Source organism: Triturus cristatus, chromosome 2_2, assembly GCF_964204655.1.
Source record: "Triturus cristatus chromosome 2_2, aTriCri1.1, whole genome shotgun sequence".
NCBI classification, from domain to species: domain Eukaryota; kingdom Metazoa; phylum Chordata; class Amphibia; order Caudata; family Salamandridae; genus Triturus; species Triturus cristatus.
In genome coordinates, this window is record NC_140582.1 from 857,802,631 (window position 1) to 857,820,695 (window position 18,065).

The 18,065-nt window shown below is 47.7% G+C and overlaps 1 protein-coding gene across 1 annotated transcript in view; it reads right to left on the reverse strand.

Moving 5' to 3' along the window:
• LIAS (lipoic acid synthetase) overlaps nt 1-18,058 on the reverse strand; it is a 240,983-nt gene extending 222,925 nt beyond the window's left edge. Inside the window, exon 1 of the mRNA XM_085642245.1 lies at nt 17,841-18,058. Within this exon, the coding sequence (XP_085498371.1) occupies nt 17,841-17,930 (90 nt within the window). The 5' untranslated portion in view covers nt 17,931-18,058. The remainder of the gene's footprint in view (nt 1-17,840) is intronic.
• Between the last annotated feature and the right edge of the window lie 7 nt (nt 18,059-18,065).

Here is an 18,065-nt window from a genome sequence, read left to right on the forward strand (position 1 = left end):
TGACTGAAGGGGTTCTGTTAATTAAGGACATAAGTGTGTTTGAAATCGTCCATATAGATAATCGTTAAGTTCGGCGCAAAACTTGCCCCCATAGCGACTCCTTTTGTCTGGAAGTAGAAGTCACCCCGAAAAATGAAAAAATTCCTAGTCATGTCATCATCTAACAACTTAATAATGAATTTGGTTGGAACCCTATGTCGTCTTGGGCATTTTTCTAAGACTCTTTCCATGACTGTGAGTGCTTCTCCTTGAGGGATGTTAGTATAAAGTGACGTAATGTCCATGGTGGCAAGAAGGTTACAATCACAATTAAATGAACGATTGTGTACCAACTGGATCGTTTGCATTGTGTCTCTCAAGTATGTGCTGGTATTCTCTGCAATCGGTTTGAGAAATACATCAATGTATTTACATAGTGGCTCTAAAATAGAGCCACAACCCAGAAGGATCCTGCATCCGTTTGTGAATTTTTGGAAGGGTGTATATGGTTAGTGTCCTAGGGCATTTATTATTGAGATATTCAATTTCGTGTTCACTCAGGAACCCTTCCTCAAAACCTTCTAGTGTAATGTGCTTGATGACCTCAAGAATTTCTTTCATAGGGTCTGATCTGAGTTTTTCATAATTACCTTGTACACCCGGTTGAGATAGTATCTCTTTCTTGTAGTTCTCCGTGTTTTGAATAACAATGGTGTGGAAATTTAGCTTGCAAACTGAACATTATCTGCGCCATCTTGTCTCTCCCCAGCGCGACACACAGGAAAAGCGCACGGCAGCCATTTTAGGCACCCTGGTCTCTCCCTGCTCATTGCCGATCGCTAGCGCGTCCCCCTGGTGCTGCAAGCATCCCCCGCGCGCCGGCCACCCCCGCTCTCTCATACACGGGCCATAAACCCTCTCCTTCTGCGCGACCCTGCCATGGAACCGCATCCCACGCCTGACCGACATCCCATACATGGTCATGCATCTCTTTGATAACCCCCTTCCTCTGCGCCCCATTGTCCGAACCGATCCCAGGCCATCACCTAGCCCTGCGGATGCAGTTTATTGCCTCTACTGTAAGGGAAACGCCCCACATCAAAGGGATTACAGTAGATCAAGGCCCCCCACCCCCTGAGACCCGACCGGTCACACACGCCCCCGGGAATTGGTGGAATATCCTGCTGTGTGATAGCCATCTCCTACTGCGGGTGGGGTGAGAACTTCTACTGTAGCTATGCGTGGGATCGGATCTGAGCCAGGGATTCTGAGGATGTTCTTTCATACATCAAAGTGATCTCAAGAATGTGCCATGTATGATAACCCTGCAATAAAGTCATAAACGTGTGTATAAGAGACCAGGTCTCAGAGATGCAGTTAGAGCACCTCGTGACGATACCTTGCTGTCTGATCTGATGTGTTCTGCTCCGACAGAATAAAACTTTGTTTCCTACCTTCCAGTCTCCGGCGCCTGCCTCTTTCATTGGTAAATTATCGAATGGTATAAGAGGCGATTACCACCGGGCAATACTTGAAAGGTTATCGACTGAAACTGCCGCTACCGTTTAACAATTGGCGTCCCAAGCGTGGGGCCCATCAGCGACACGTGGATCCAGTGGGAGAGGTCCCGACGACAGAGTGAACGACTGCAACGATCGGGAGAGCTCCTGCCCGATAGACCCTCGTCTGGCAGCCGATCATCCGAACTTCACTGGTTCCGAGCAGACCTCTCTCGAGTGATCTACGGTCCTGACTGGGAACCATCAGGAGTGCCGCGGCAAATACGGAGAGTAGAGGACGATCGGGCGCTGGAGGCGGAAGACGAGAAACTGTCCACGCGGTCCGGGTAAGGTCGTGAAACACGACAAATTGCGAAACGATTGATTGATTGATATACTAGTATTGCTTATTGATTGTTCTCTTTGAGATATTCGCTGTCTACAAACGGGGAGGAGTAGAAATACTCTCTCTCTCTCTCTCCCTTTGCAGATAGTGAAGGGTAGGTAACGCAGACTTTTGTCCCCGTTGTAACCCGTCGTGCCTATCTTTATCTCCCCACTGATTGATTGTCCGAACATTGATTGTTTTGAAGAATAGTGCTCTTTGAGATATTCTCTGTTTGCAAATAACGTAGAATAGAAATATTCTGTCTAGTCTTTGCAAATAGTGAAGGGTAGGTAACGCAGACTTTTGTCCCCATTGTAACCCGTCGTGCCTATCTTTATCTCCCCATTGATTGATTGATTGTCCGAACACTAGTTGTTCGATATTGGTTCTTTGGAGGTATTCTCTGCTTACAAATAACGAGGAATAGAGATATTCTGTCTAGTCTTTGCAAGCAGTGAAAGGATAGGTAGTGCTGACTTTTGTCCCCGTTGAAACCCGTCATGCCTATCTTCTCCCCACTGATTGGTAGTTGGTTCTGCCCGGACCGCTTATTAGAGGTGAACCATCCGGCTCCACTGGAGGGCACCCCTAATAAGGACATGTTCACTAAATATGGACTAGTCGCCGTAGCTTATAGCAAGCTATGGCATAAATATACCAAGAAGGACCCCGAGAGTCAGTGGCCACTGATGGGATCCTTCGACGACCATAAGATAGAAACGCTAGAAATAGCTCTGCGTAGCAATAAGACGACGCCTACTATGCTTGACAGTATCGGCATGTGGCGCAAAGAAGCAACACAACGGAAAAAGAGGGAAGAAGTAAAAGCAGAAAAGGAATTACGAAAGGCAGCTCACCTTGCCGCTAGAAAGTTAGAAGAAGAAATAAAGGAGAGAAGGGAAACTAAACTAAGACAGGAGCCCGAAACATCAGGCCAGTACCCTGTTAGGACCCCCTCTATGCTCTACCCTGAGTTGTCCTCTAAGCAACGAACGAATGATGAATTACTATTAGGTCCCCCGATCATTTACATGCCCCCTCCATACGCACCCTCCCAATCGGTAGTGCAGCACCCACAACCCCCAAACACGAGCGAAAGCAGTACAGGGGCCTCGGTCCTCACGGCCTCCGCGCCGGCCGAGCCTCTTGTACTGAACACAGCGTCGGCAATAACGTTGGATGACCCTGAGATGAGAAAGAAAGATTCCACCAGAATGAATCGACTAACAAAGGATGAACGAGCAGGAATCGACAAGATAGTAGGGACACTGGTGGAGCGAAAGGAAAGTGAGGAGTATATAACAGACGTGCATAACTCGTATGCCGACAACCGCAGACGACACTTTGTCGTACGACTTTGTTATCACGCCCTGAATACATATGAGGATAGGTACCACGATAAAGGTCCCGAAGGCTTAGCGGCCCTATATAGGAAGGTAGACATTGGGGAAGAAGGAGAGGGCGATGTGACGAACCTCTTCACTCGTACACTCGAGGTCTATCGACACCTTAAAGAACACAGACAGACAACCAAAACAGAAACTCCCATAGCGACTAAGCCCCAGGCAGGAAGGACTGATACCATGATGCCCATCAAAGAGGCCGCCCCCTACTGGGTCCCCCCACGAGGTCAGGGAACACATGACGACATCAACCACCAAGATGCGAAGGGAAGGGTTGTATATAATTGGGTCTACCAGCCATGGGACCGACAAGATATTTTGACCTTTAGAAAAACTCTACCCGACTTAAGAAAGAACCCGACTGCCTTCTACACCGAACTAGGTACAGCCTTAGGCTCAACAATAATGACTTTAGCAGATATCGACTTGTTCTTCGGGTTATGTCTGCCGGCTGATGTGTGGAAGCAAATCCGGAAAGTTGACCACGCTGAGCCGTTCGGATATACCTGGGTACAACTCGATACCATAGATAAACAGCGAGAACCGGGACAGAAACCCCCGAAAGCCATATTGGAGCTCCCAGACAAGATTGTACAGAAGTTGAAGACTCTAATCCCAGAAAGAAAGGTAGATTGGTCGATAGTGACGGCTTGTCGCCAGAAACCCCAGGTGGATGTGTCTGAATACGTCTCGGTTCGAGACTGTGTTTTCCGATTATAGTGGCCAGGACATGACCACCGCAACCGGGCATCACCTCTTTGTCCAGAATTTTGTGAAGGGTCTGTCACAAGAAGTCTCCCAGAAGCTACAGACCAGCGAGAGTAGTTGGGCAGCCTCCAAACCCGCAGCAATCCTCCAGATGGCCCAATACTACGAAAACCAAAAGAACGAGAACGATAGGGCGTCAGAGAGGAAGAAAAAGGAACTGAAGGAGAGGGTAATGATAGCACAGTTGCAAGGGGTGACCATAGGAAGGGAACCCCCAAAAGGGAATTACCAACCAATCGCCCCTAGAAAGCTACCCCCTAGAGACCATACACCTGCACCCTACAACGGACGGAGAGACTTAGATGGGAACCAATGTGCGTTCTGTAGAGGGTTCGGACACTGGAAATCCCAGTGCCCGGTCCTTCTGGAATTGAACAAAAATAGGGACCCCAGAGACACAACATATGACCCCAGAAATAGAGGACAGGGACGAGGATACACGAACGACACCATCAACGACAGGCCAGGCAGACCAAACACCTTTGATCGCCCCCGACAAAACCAGTGTCAGCAGTCCGACTATGAAAGCACCCATGACTTCGCATAGGACCGCCAGGGGCAAGGGAGGGATCCAGTCGAACTCCGTGTTGACCAGCAAGGTCCTTACGTCACTGCTAAGGTCTTGGGCACAAAGTCTCCATTCCTGGTAGATACTGGGGCGACACGTAGTGCGTTATCTAAACGACTGATTCCTAGGGCACCCTTGTCTGGCTCACACGTAACCTCAATAGGCTTCGATGGAACGCCCTCCACTAACCCCTTATCAGCACCGATCTCCTTTGACTTAGAAGATAACGCCACTGACACAACCTTTCTGCTCTCCTCCAACACCCCTGATGCTATTATGGGACTTGACTTGCTAAAACATTTCCGAGCTACCATCAGATGCTCCCCAGACGGAGTTCGAGTCATCCTGCACGATAACCCAGATCTGTTCAGACCTTGTCACACACGACGTATGCTCTCTATAACTGATGCTGACCTGTCCCTACTCGACACGTTACCCTCACATCTATGGGCTAAAACCGACTCAGATGTAGGGCGCATGGTGATCGACCCAGTACACATAACCGTCCGACCGGACGCAGTGCTCCCAAAGCTTCCACAGTATCGGATATCGCCCGAAGGCGAGAAGACATTGGTGGAAATCATCCAGTCCCTAGTCGATGCAGGAGTGGTAGAAGAAGTAGTCAGTAATGTTTGCAACAGCCCTATCCTACCCATTGTAAAAAAGCAAGGCGAGGGAGATGAGAAAGCGTACCGCTTTATTGTTGACTTACGAGAAGTTAACAAAGTAGTCATACCTCAGTACACCGTGGTCTCAGACATCACCACCATCCTCACCCTGATTCCGTCCACTGCCACCACCTTTACCGTTATTGATCTCAAGAACGCATTCTTTTCCATCCCCATCCACCCAGACAGCCGCTACTTGTTCGGCTTCACTTTAAAAGCCCGTTCGTACAGATTCTGTAGGGCACCCCAAGGCTACACTGAGAGTCCCAGCATTTATAGCCAAGCCCTCAAGAGACAACTAGATGCAGTCCAACTACCCGATGGAGTGGTGTTAATACAGTACGTCGATGACATTCTTTTGGCGGCCGACACCACTCCACTTGCCGTCACAGCCACCATTCACCTCCTCCACTTCCTCGCGGAAAACGGTCACAAGGTCTCCAGGAAGAAGTTGCAATTCTGCCAACCCCAAGTGACATATCTAGGCGACCTACTATCCAAAGACGGGAGGAAACTTACCCCTGACCGAATTCAGACCATCCTAGAAACCCCTGTTCCCAAAACTCAGAAGCAAGTGCGGTCTCTAGTAGGCCTCACCTCCTTCTGTCGACAGTGGTTGCCAAACTTCAGTCTTATTGTAAAACCCCTGCTTTTCCTGTTGGCTAAAAATGCCCCCTTCCCTCTCCCCTGGACACCCGAATGCCAATCCTCCTTCAAAGAACTACGAGATGCCCTCTGCTCGGCCCCAGTCCTAGGAACCCCAGACTACACTAAACCTTTCTCCCTCTACACCCACGAACGGGAGGGATGTGCGTTGTCTGTCCTAACCCAGTCCATAGGCCCTAAACAACGCCCTTGTGCCTACTTCTCTGCCACTCTTGACCCTGTAGCCAGAGCTTTGCCCGCCTGCCTTCGAGCAGTAGCTGCCGCTGCTGTCTCTATCAGGCAAAGTGAGGGGATCGTGCTCTCGAACCCCCTCACTGTATTGGTACCCCATGCGGTTGACACCCTCCTGAACCAGACCAAGACTCAACACCTGACTAGCGCACGACTGACTGGTTACGAACTGACTCTGCTTGCACCCCACATCACATTGAAACGATGCACCACTCTGAATCCAGCTACTCTACTACCTCTCCCTGACACTGACCCCAATGCGTCCCCTATACATGACTGCGTGACCCTCACCGACGAACAGACCAAGAGTAGGGTTGACCTCCGAGATACTGCCTTCCCGGACCCTGACGGAGAACTGTGGGTGGATGGCTCATGCATCAAGCTCCCCGATGGCACCACCTCAGCTGCCTATGCAGTCACCACAGCCCGAACAGTTGTTGAGACAGCCCGCATCACACAGCGACCCGCACAGGCGGCGGAACTAATCGCTCTCACACGAGCATGCATCCTGGCAGCAGGGACAACCGCAAACATTTACACAGACAGTCAGTACGCCTTCGGGGTAGTTCACCACTTTGGGCTCTTATGGAAAGAGAGGGGATTCTTGACTTCCCATGGCACACCCATCCTACATGGAGATCTAGTCTCCGCACTGACCGAAGCAGTCCTCCTCCCCACACGGTTAGCTGTGATCAAATGCCAGGCACACAAGAAGGTGACAGACATTATAGGACAGGGAAATGCACTAGCTGACATTACTGCCCGAACCACAGCCGAGAATAGGTCCACGACCCGTATGTACGTGACCAGGTCACAAACTGAGAAATGGAAGGATGCTAGGGAAACGATTAGGGACATCCAATTAGCCAGCTCACCACACGAATTAACTGAATGGGCACGGGTGGGATTGAAGGACGATGACGGTTGCTGGCGAACTAAAGACTCGAACAAATGGTTGCTACCCGACTCATACTTGATCCCCATGCTGACCATGGCACACTCCCCCGCACACATAGGGTCTGCTCCCATAATCGAACTCATCTCCAAAGTCTGGCACAACGACAAAATCTCAGACTCAGCCAAACGTCTGGTCCAACAATGCCTGGTATGCCTCCAACACAACCCTGGGAAAGGAACTGCTGTACCCCGGGGAGGGTTTGGGGTTCCCAATCACCCCTTTGAAGTCCTGCAAATGGACTACGTCCAGTTAGAAAGGTGCCAAGGTTTGAAGTACGTACTTGTCGTTGTGTGTGCCTTCAGCAAGTGGGTGGAAGCCTACCCAACCCACGACAACACCGCTATGACTACCGCAAAAGTACTACTGAAAGAATTCTTCCCCCGATACGGCCTTTGTCGAATTTTGTGGAGCGATAACGGCCCCCACTTTGTAGCCGAGGTTATCCAACTCATCTTAAAGGGGCTGGGTGTAAAACAGAAATTCCATGCGGTCTTCCATCCCCAATCTGCAGGCTTGGTTGAGCGACATAATGCCACATTGAAGCTTAAGATAGCAAAAATAGTTGCCACCACAGGACTGAAATGGCCAGACGCTCTCCCGCTAGCATTGCTATCAATGCGTTCCACCCCCACCAAACACCACTTAACCCCCTACGAGGTCGTCTTCGGGCGGCCCATGAACCTTTGGACTGCACCAAAGCCAACATCCATCCACGACGTCCCGGACGTCCTCATGTCTGACTATTTGTATAACCTAACTAAAACGTTGTCTGTTATCCATCAGCAGGTGCTGCAAGCCATTCCCGATGTTTCCAGGGGCCCCGGACACGACATCCAACCCGGTGACTTTGTCTTAGTGCGTAACTTCCAGCGCACCAAGAGTCTGGAGCCCCGGTGGACGGGCCCCCTGCAAGTCCTGATCACCACCCGAACAGCTCTTCGAGTGGAGGGGAAACGCAATTGGCTGCATGCACACCACTGCAAGAAGGTATCACCGACCCTGACGACCACGGACAACATCACCGCCCAAGAAGAACTTCTGGACAAAGACCGACCATCCCTGAGCCGCTGCCCAGATACAGAGACACTTGAGTTAGTGAAATATCCCGATCCCACCGTGCCATCCAAGGAAGGGTATAACTTACGGCGAAAGGAGGGAACTTCGGCTAAGCAGACCACAAACTAAGTGGAAATCTCAGAGCGGTAGCCTAGTCACCTCAAAGGCCACCAGGAGAGAAACTAAACAAAGTCTGTGGTTCTGCCCGCTACCGAGTCTCTTGAAGGTGATGGAAGCGCCCGACATGAAGATGATGGAAGCAACCGGACGTCCGAAGATCCACTACAAAAACCCAAAGACTGACAGAACGCACAGCTCAAAGACTATTGCACTTTTCATTACCCTTCTCTTTTGCCTTCTCCTCATGGTCACCTTCTGGATCATGGAGGAGAGCAGACCCGCTCATAAGACATTGCTGACCACCGTTCAACCTACCACCATGAAAGAACACCATCTGATCTCACTTTCACCCCAACTCCGAGAAAGGCGTAAGGAGTTCTGGAATAACTCTTTTGTGCAGTTGCTCCACCAACACAATCTTGCCGCCAACGCCACTAATTGCTGGATCTGTGGATTGCTACCACATGCCACTGGACACTCTATCCCTTTCATCCCGTCACCTTTTTCTGTCCATGGTTCCTGCCTCGCCTGGCTAATCCTCCTGCAGGAAAGCTACAAGGACAATGCCACTTCCGGCAAAACTGTGTCACACTTCTACCATGGGTTCTGGCTGAACAAAACTGGAAAAACTTCTGCCCCCTTCTGCCCTCTGAGATCAAACACTTCCTTTCACATGGACATCCCTGCCAAAGAACGAGTTGAAATGCAAGTGTTCAACAACCCAGCCAGACCCACCTTCTCTTACCTCCGGAAACGAACGGCCGCCACCCTAACAGTGGCCCTATCCGTCATCAACATCACTGGATTTGTGTGCCTTGAAGGCCTGGGGCGCAGCTGGTAGGCCACAGCTCCTGCCTCATCACCCGAACATTGGACTCAGTTGATCCACCCTCCTTTGTTGCCTCCCCGAATATGTACTTCGTCTGCGGTACTAAGGCCTACACCTGGCTTCCGAAAGGTTGGGGAGGCACCTGCTACATCGCTTTTGTCCTTCCTCCGACATATGTGGCTCCAGCAAACCATCACCGACAGAGACGTACCAAAGACCTTGTACAAGCCGACTCCACCGGAGCACAGTTCCTGGATGCAGTAAAGGGACTTGTTCCACTCTGGGGTCCAATGGCAAACAGCCGTGCCATCCGCCACTTAACTCAGGCAGTCGAGACGGCGATAAACATTACGGCTGGCATCCTCGCCAACAACACTGCCGAGCTTCAGGCCGTCCGCCTGGTGGCTCTTCAGAACCGCCTCGTTCTAGATGTGGTTCTGGCTGATCGTGGAGGAGCATGCCGCATCATTGGGTCCAGCTGTTGTACCTACGTACCAGATAACTCACCCTCAGTCTACAAAGCAATTGAACACCTCCACAGACTTTCCGCAGAGGTTCATCAGGAGCAAGAAGGATGGTCACTTGGGAATTGGTTTTGGGACACTATTAAAAGTTGGGGATGGAGGCTGTTTTCATTTATCCTAATACCGATTGTGATACTATGTGGATGTTGCTTGGGGATTCAGTGTCTGCCACCTTTATGTTCGCTTTTTATGAACTGCATCTGCCCTAAGACTTTGAACTTTGAAGCGGAACGAATGAAAGCTCTGTATGAGGTGGAAGTTCGTAGTATTATGGGGATAGATCCGAACTAAACAAGCTGGCGAGATATGTTAAAAGGGAGGACTGTGGAAATTTAGCTTGCAAACTGAACATTATCTGCGCCATCTTGTCTCTCCCCAGCGCGACACACAGGAAAAGCGCACGGCAGCCATTTTAGGCACCCTGGTCTCTCCCTGCTCATTGCCGATCGCTAGCGCGTCCCCCTGGTGCTGCAAGCATCCCCCGCGCGCCGGCCACCCCCGCTCTCTCATACACGGGCCATAAACCCTCTCCTTCTGCGCGACCCTGCCATGGAACCGCATCCCACGCCTGACCGACATCCCATACATGGTCATGCATCTCTTTGATAACCCCCTTCCTCTGCGCCCCATTGTCCGAACCGATCCCAGGCCATCACCTAGCCCTGCGGATGCAGTTTATTGCCCCTACTGTAAGGGAAACGCCCCACATCAAAGGGATTACAGTAGATCAAGGCCCCCCACCCCCTGAGACCCGACCGGTCACACACGCCCCCGGGAATTGGTGGAATATCCTGCTGTGTGATAGCCATCTCCTACTGCGGGTGGGGTGAGAACTTCTACTGTAGCTATGCGTGGGATCGGGTCTGAGCCAGGGATTCTGAGGATGTTCTTTCATACATCAAAGTGATCTCAAGAATGTGCCATGTATGATAACCCTGCAATAAAGTCATAAACGTGTGTATAAGAGACCAGGTCTCAGAGATGCAGTTAGAGCACCTCGTGACGATACCTTGCTGTCTGATCTGATGTGTTCTGCTCCGACGGAATAAAACTTTGTTTCCTGCCTTCCAGTCTCCGGCGCCTGCCTCTTTCATTGGTAAATTATCGAATGGTATAAGAGGCGATTACCGCCGGGCAATACTTGAAAGGTTATCGACTGAAACTGCCGCTACAGTTTAACAATGGCTCCCCCCTTGTCTGTGGGCTTAATGACTATGTTGGCATTGTTACTTAGTGATGTTAAAGCCAAACGTTCTGATTTAGTGACATTGTACCTGACATATTGCCGTTGGGTAAGAGATTTGGTGATATCCCGCATTACCACATGTTCATATGTCAGAATCTTAGGTGACATGAGGTGAGTGGGGGGGGGGGAAGAATTTGGATGGGGGTCGGAGACCTGTACAAGAGAATGTAGGTTGGTACGGTACTTTGTGAAAATAGTGTTTTAGATGTATTTTTCTAAAAAAATGATACAGTCCCAACTTGAGGTTGAAAGTATTGGGCATTGAGGTAGGTACGAAGGACAACCCCTTTCCTCAGATGTTTTGTTCATCTTGTTTAAGAGTGGAGAGGTTCACTATGGGGTTTCGTGGTGTGGCTGATGTATTTACTACCACCTGTAGTGCTGCCGGCGGGTCTGTATTTCCCCATGTGTTTCCTGTTGGTAATGTACCTGTTTTTTCGCCCTCCCTCTGCCTCTGTTCCATGTCGGTTCTCGCATCGCCCTGGGTCTCCCCCGGGGCTGGCCTCTCCCTCTGTACTCCCACCATGGTCCTTCCAATAACAAGCATTGGCATAGCCAATAAGTCTCGCTTTTTGGACCCTATACGTTTTTATTTATGCAGCACAATATCCTTGGTGCAACAACACCAACTGTTGCATGGCTAAACACTTTAAGGTCCCAAATGCGAGACCTATTGGCTATGCCAATGCTTGTTGAGATCTGGTAACCTAGAAAAATTGAGGTAATGTCAGAAATATCTTTTGATCCATTTAAAAGTTGAACGAGCCTCAGCATGTTTTGCCCTGACATACTAATTCGAAGTATGAATGAAAAGCATTCAAACTCTCACGATGTCAATAGTTCGCTCTAAACAAAATGTCATTTTGCTGATCTTTAAGCTTCAGAAAGGGCTAAAGGATTAAAACGCAACAGAAAAAAAAATCACTGAAACTAAAATGACTTGAAAGCTGCTGTGAGGTTCGGCAGCATACATTTCAACATTGTAAATGACAGGCTATATTCTTAATTCACATAATGCATGCAGTGAGAAGCCTTTTTGCACATTTGTCCAAGTACTAGCAGCTTTTTAAGTATTCAATTTATTTAACAAAACACAAATTCGTGTCCACGAATCTGGAACGCTTATACCGATACCCAGTAAACGGACCTTAAAAAAATCGCGGGATAGCCCCAAGTAAAATATAGTTTTTTTAAAGTACAAGTATAAAGTCTTAATAATTAATTTGGTATGTGCAAGACAATCAATTGTTCGTCCAAACGAGACAAGGCGGCACACGTTCATACTCCTTTTAGCGGCGTTGTTTTCAGCCTCCATTCCCGTAACGTAATGCACGGCATAAAACGTAACATCTTAATTAAAATCGGTTAGGCTCGGTTAAGATTACACAGCTAAGTCAATATTTTTTTTTAACAAATACTCTCTCTCTAGTCGAGTGTTCCCGTTGGTTGCTTAAGCAAAGAGGTTAGCGGACTGCGTATTCTAGTCGTTCGTGACACCTATAGGTACGTAGTAAACGGACTGATCTTAATAGACAGCCGAGTTTCAATACCATAGTTAAATGGACCATGCAGCAGGGTACGCTGCAATCTGCTCCTGTATTTGCAGGTACACAGGCTTGCAAGCTTGAACGGAAGGATGCACAGCTGAGTGGAGCACATACGTTACATGACCCACATTTCATATCTTGCACGCCACAGGCTGTAGCGGTACACCTGTTGCATTACTGCCTCATGCTGTGTTTCATAGGCAAGGTTAGGTCTGGTTTAAGAGATGTATCAGATTATGGATTCAGCGGACAAGATACCAGCTCGACGGGATTGGACACCACTAACCCGGTAGGATATCAAGGATGTTTTCTGATTTATTAAGTAAACCGTTATAAGGAACTTATCTATATAGAGAAGAAGAGAAGGATGTTGTCCGTCGGCTAAACTGCCAACTTTGGTGCTGGAAACCAGAGTTCGAGGTCGCGTCCACATCCTGTGATTCTGGGCAAATCACTTAATCTCCCCGTGCCTGAATGTGTAATGTAAATACGGTGCTCATGTAAAGCGCTCCAATACCTTCGGGTCGAGTTTGCGCTATATAAATATGCAACAAAAAAAATAACAAAAAAAGTAATCCCCACATCCTCGCTCGTACACGTCATTCTGGTAGAACGCAAGTGCCAGGAGGCGAGCTGCTCTCTTGTATCGCTCTCCGCCTGCCCCCACCCTCTGTGTACTGAGTCAATGCCAGCATCCTGGGCAACAGAACAAACTGTACCGTCACACGCCACCACAAAAGGCTCTCAAAGCAGCGCACCTGGGAGGGGAGTGTGGTGGCACTGGTATGTGGGCGATGTCCTAGCTTTGTTCACCCACTGCTGTTATATCCAGGCAAACAATTTCGCACTTAGAAGACAGAGACAGCACTACTTGAGATGGAAGCGGTAATCAATCACCTTTATCGTGCCAAACTAGCCGCAGACGGCTTTGGATGGCTTGGCATACACTTTTTTTTTAAATCAATAATTAACCCTCGCAGGGCCTAGTCCCCACTCGACACAATCCAGTACAAGATCATCCGCATGCCCCATAAACCCCGCCTCGTCAGATAAAAGTTGTTCTCCTTTTCTACCCGTGTGGGTGTAAGCCCGTGCAGTTAATGATGACCTAAAACGGCCCTCCATCCTGTCACAAGCACTGAAAACAAGAGGTATAGGGATATTTATAAATAAACAGTCGCTGAACATCTGTGAAAAAGTTACATGGCCGCACGCACGCGGGTTAAACAAGCGCTCGCCATGCCGTATTTGCTCGGCTTTTTCTGCCGTCCCACTTGGATGGCCTCGCCTGCTAAAAGGTTTCTTGTCTTTATGGGGCCATCTGTTTAAACACATGGCCCCATAAAGATAAGAAACCTTTTACGACGCAAGGAAGGCAGACGAGCTCGTCCAAATGGGACGGCTCAGAAAGCCGAGCAAAAACGTCACAAACATCTCTTTTCCAATGGCTGGCCACCGTTTAGCATAAACGGTGACGCCGGCCAATGGAAAAGAGGGGCGGGGCTTAATGCCCCTTACAGAAAATAACCAATGTAATTAAATCTCACCAGTAAGACTGCGCATGTGCGCAGCCTACGCTAGCGAGACCTAAAAAAGGGGGTTGTTGGTCTGAGTATGCTTGGCCTGGGTTACTTGTACTACCGCTAGTACTAGGTTGTTCAGCCTCACTATCTGACCCACTTGCAGCTGATGAGTCAGAAAAGGTAGTGTATTTCCTAAAGCCACCCCTTCCTTTGGTTGAGAATCTCCCACGGGATTCTTTCACGTAGTAACTTTCCTGCAAGTATGGATAGGTGGCCTTTTTCTCATAGAACTTGATATCTTTAGGTAATTTATCAAGTTTAATGGTTTGTGTGTGTATAGGTCAAAGTCCTTAATCATTCTTTCAAACCTCTCCAATGCTTCTTTTGAATTAGTGAGTGCATCACAAATTTCTTTTTTTAAATTTTGCAATCTCTTTAATCAAACGTTCAACCTCTTCAAGGGCCGTCTCTATCCACAGCACCATCCAGTGCCTGGAGCAATTGTTAGAGAAAAAACTAAATTTCTCCTGGAACAGGGGATCGACAAAGATGGCGGGCTCGTTCCTCACCTGCAAACCCACAGGAATAACATTGGACTGTAAGTAATTGGTTAAAACACCAATTAAAGTTGCTGCACTGCGTAGCCTAAAAGAGAGAGCAGAACAGTGCCATATCTGCTAAGATGTGGTGGTAATCTGCTCTCTTCCTACAGTGACGCACTTTTGGCTTCTGTGAGCCAAGGCAGACGCCCTTCGCCATAGTGCAAGGGTGTCTGCACTGTAGGAACTGTGCTTTGAGGTGTTTCCCACTTTGAATGTGCGTTGCACAATGTTGCAAACATGCAAAGCGGGAAAAACAAGGAGAAATGAAAATATTTCCATCGGTATGCCCGCGTTCAGGAGGCGCGGGATTTTTTAGCAAATCCCTTTCTGCATTTCTTTGTAGATTGGGGTTTGCATCAAAACCCATGCGTGATTGCATGGGAGCTCCTGTGCATACCCATGGAATGCCCCTTTGACTCAAAGTAGCTCCTGGGAGCCTGTTGCACAGCTTTACGTTACTTTGGATTGCAATTCAACGCAAAGCGGGATTTACTTTGGGTTGTAAATTCCACCTTCATAGGTTTGCATCACATTTATGTTAAAAACAAATCCAACAGATTAGTATAGCTGGGTCGCATTTTGAATGCAAGGAATATACTTGCTTTTCATTACTGAAATATATAATATATTCACAAGGCTTTAGATGAAGGTGATGCCTGCCTACACATCCTTATTGACCTATCTGCGGCATTCGACACAGTAAATCATCCAGCGCTTCTGGAGACCTTGTCGAAGCGCTCCGGCATCAACGGCACAGTACTAAACTGGTTCACCTCCTTCCTTCAACACCGCTCGCAACAAATTAAAATCAACTCCTGTCTCTCGAAGCCAATTAAAGTCACACTTGGGGTCCCGCAAGGCTCGATCCTCTCCCCGGCCCTCTTCAATCTTTTCATAGAGACCCTCACAATCTTCTTGAAAAAAGCTGGAGTGAATTACCACCTTTACGCCGATAACACCCAAATCTATTTCAAAATCCAGTCTCCAAGCGACATCCAACACCTCAATGCCACTCTAACCGAGATCCAAACTTGGTTCAACACTAACCACTTAAAACTCAATCGAGATAAAACAAAAATAATCCTATTCTCTCCAAAAAGCAACCATCATCCAATCCAAGAGTGGCCCAAGAATCTGGTCGCCCTAAACTGCTCCATCGTCCTATCTGACTCAGTTAAGTCTCTAGGCATCACCCTTGACAAGAACTTATATTTGGAGGCCCAGTTCAAAAACTCTGCAAAAAGTGCTCTTTTCGCTCTAAAACACCTCAAGAAATTGAAACCTTTTCTTCCCCATGATGACCTCAAGACAGTAGTCCAATCCCTAGTTCTCTCTAAAATCGACTACGGGAACGCCATCCTAACAGGGACTCCAAAAGCTCACCTAGCCCCTCTAAGGGCAATGTTGAACATGGCCGCTCGACTTGTATCTGGAGTAAAAAGATTTAATCACATCACTCCAGCTCTCAACTCCCTCAACTGGCTTCCCATGGAAGGGAGGTGTATTTACAAATTGGCCTGCATCACACACAAAACCCTTCACTCTCCGGCCCCTATCTACCTGAACAACAAACTGGTAAGAGCAGGTCAATCCAGAATGCTGAGAAGCTCCAACTCACTCTTTCTTATTCCTCCGAAACTGAAAAAGAAAACCACACAATACCGATCATTATCTGGCAGCGCTCCCAGGATGCGGAACGCTCTCCCTAGAGTCCTCAGATGCAACCCCTCCTTCTACTGTTTCAAAAGGGACCTGAAAATCCATCTCCTTAACAAATACTTTCCTGACCAATGTCAAATAACCTAGACTTCAATATCCGAGTTTACTCCTCTCTCTTGACATTCAAGGATAGTTGGTGACCGGACTGTGTTAACCACCTTTTCTTCCATGCTGTATTTTTTTTAACTCTGGTTTTGCTTCCTTACTGCCTGCCTACTATGTAATGCAATTTCCATCTGTTTTTCTTTACAGTATGTATGTAAAGCGCTCTGATACCTACGGGTCAAGCTAGCACTATATAAAACGTTTAAAACAAAATAAAAAACATAATGGTTAGTATTATAAACTACTTATAATTCAGTACGCCATAACTGATTTATTTACCCAATTGAATTATCCCTATTTGCCATGTTCTTTGTGCACTCGTACATGCAGCAAATCCTAAAGAAAAGAACATTTCTATTTATACAGACACACTGTAAACTTATTGTTTCCTGCAGTCTTTTACTTTTTCATGTAAATATATGGAGGTGGGGGTATAAAAAAGTCAGTAGTTCTTATTAGTCATGTCTTTGGGTTAACAAAATATAGCTCAGTTTAAGAGGCTGCCGGTGCTGACCAATCAAAATAGATCTCAAATTGATATCAACGCCTCGTCAGGGGTAGTAAGCGCTATAAACATGTAACACTTTCTAACAGTCTAAATTTGGCTAAAGTTAATAACTTTCATAATCAACACAGTGAAATGATGCTTCAAAGAAATTGTACCTAAAATGTCACAGTAGTTAAGGACTGCATCACCCAGTGTACAGTAATTATATAGCTCTTCAATTCATGGCGGCACAGCACCAAGGATAATGTGCTGCATGGCTAAATACTTATAAATTCCCAAAGGCGAGACCAACTGGCTATTTCAATGCTTGTTCTGGGAAAGGTTGCAACCCTAATCACACTTCTAATCGCTGTGTCCCATAACATGTACCTAGGTGCATAGATGCCAAGTTTTCCAAGTCCATACGTGATGTGCTGGTGCAGTCTGGGCTTTTCCCCTTTAAATTCTGGGGCTTTTAGTCCTGTTTTACAATAGCAATAAACAATAGAGATAAACAAGACTATAGTTCCCAAAATCCGAAGGAAAAACTGGACTAGAACAGCACGTCACGCATGAACCTGGAAAACTTGGCATCACACAGAAACCTTTAATGGATCAAAACACCGCCAACAACACAACTTACACCGTGTCGCATGCTACCCATGAAGGCAACCCCACGTTAAAGTACTAAGCACTAAACAAATGTTGCAATAATATAAATGAAACCCATCAACTCCTAAACACAAGTAAACGCCAAGCAGCCATGATGGGTGTAGCAAACCCATGAATGTTCTATATGAGGGTAAGGAAGATCATTACTTTATTCTCAAGACATTGAAAAGCTGTATCACCAATATGGAACTCGCATTATAGGGTTTCCCATTCTAGAATGCCTGGCTAAGTTCCAACATTTTTCTATTTATGTATCCAATTTTTAATTTCTAGAAAACTCACCCCGCATGGTCTCTGCTGTCCATGGGCCGAGGTGAGCCGAACACACAGCCAGACAGCCGCCCGTGTTGTCCCCCTCTGAATCTGTGCCATCTTAACACCCGGCTCAGCTGTACTGATCTTTGCTGATCTATCAGCTGGCTGATGGTTCGGTAATTGATTATTCTGTGCAGACCTTACGTAAACTTGCAAGGGGTGTGACTTATGTTTCTGGCAACACTAAAAGAA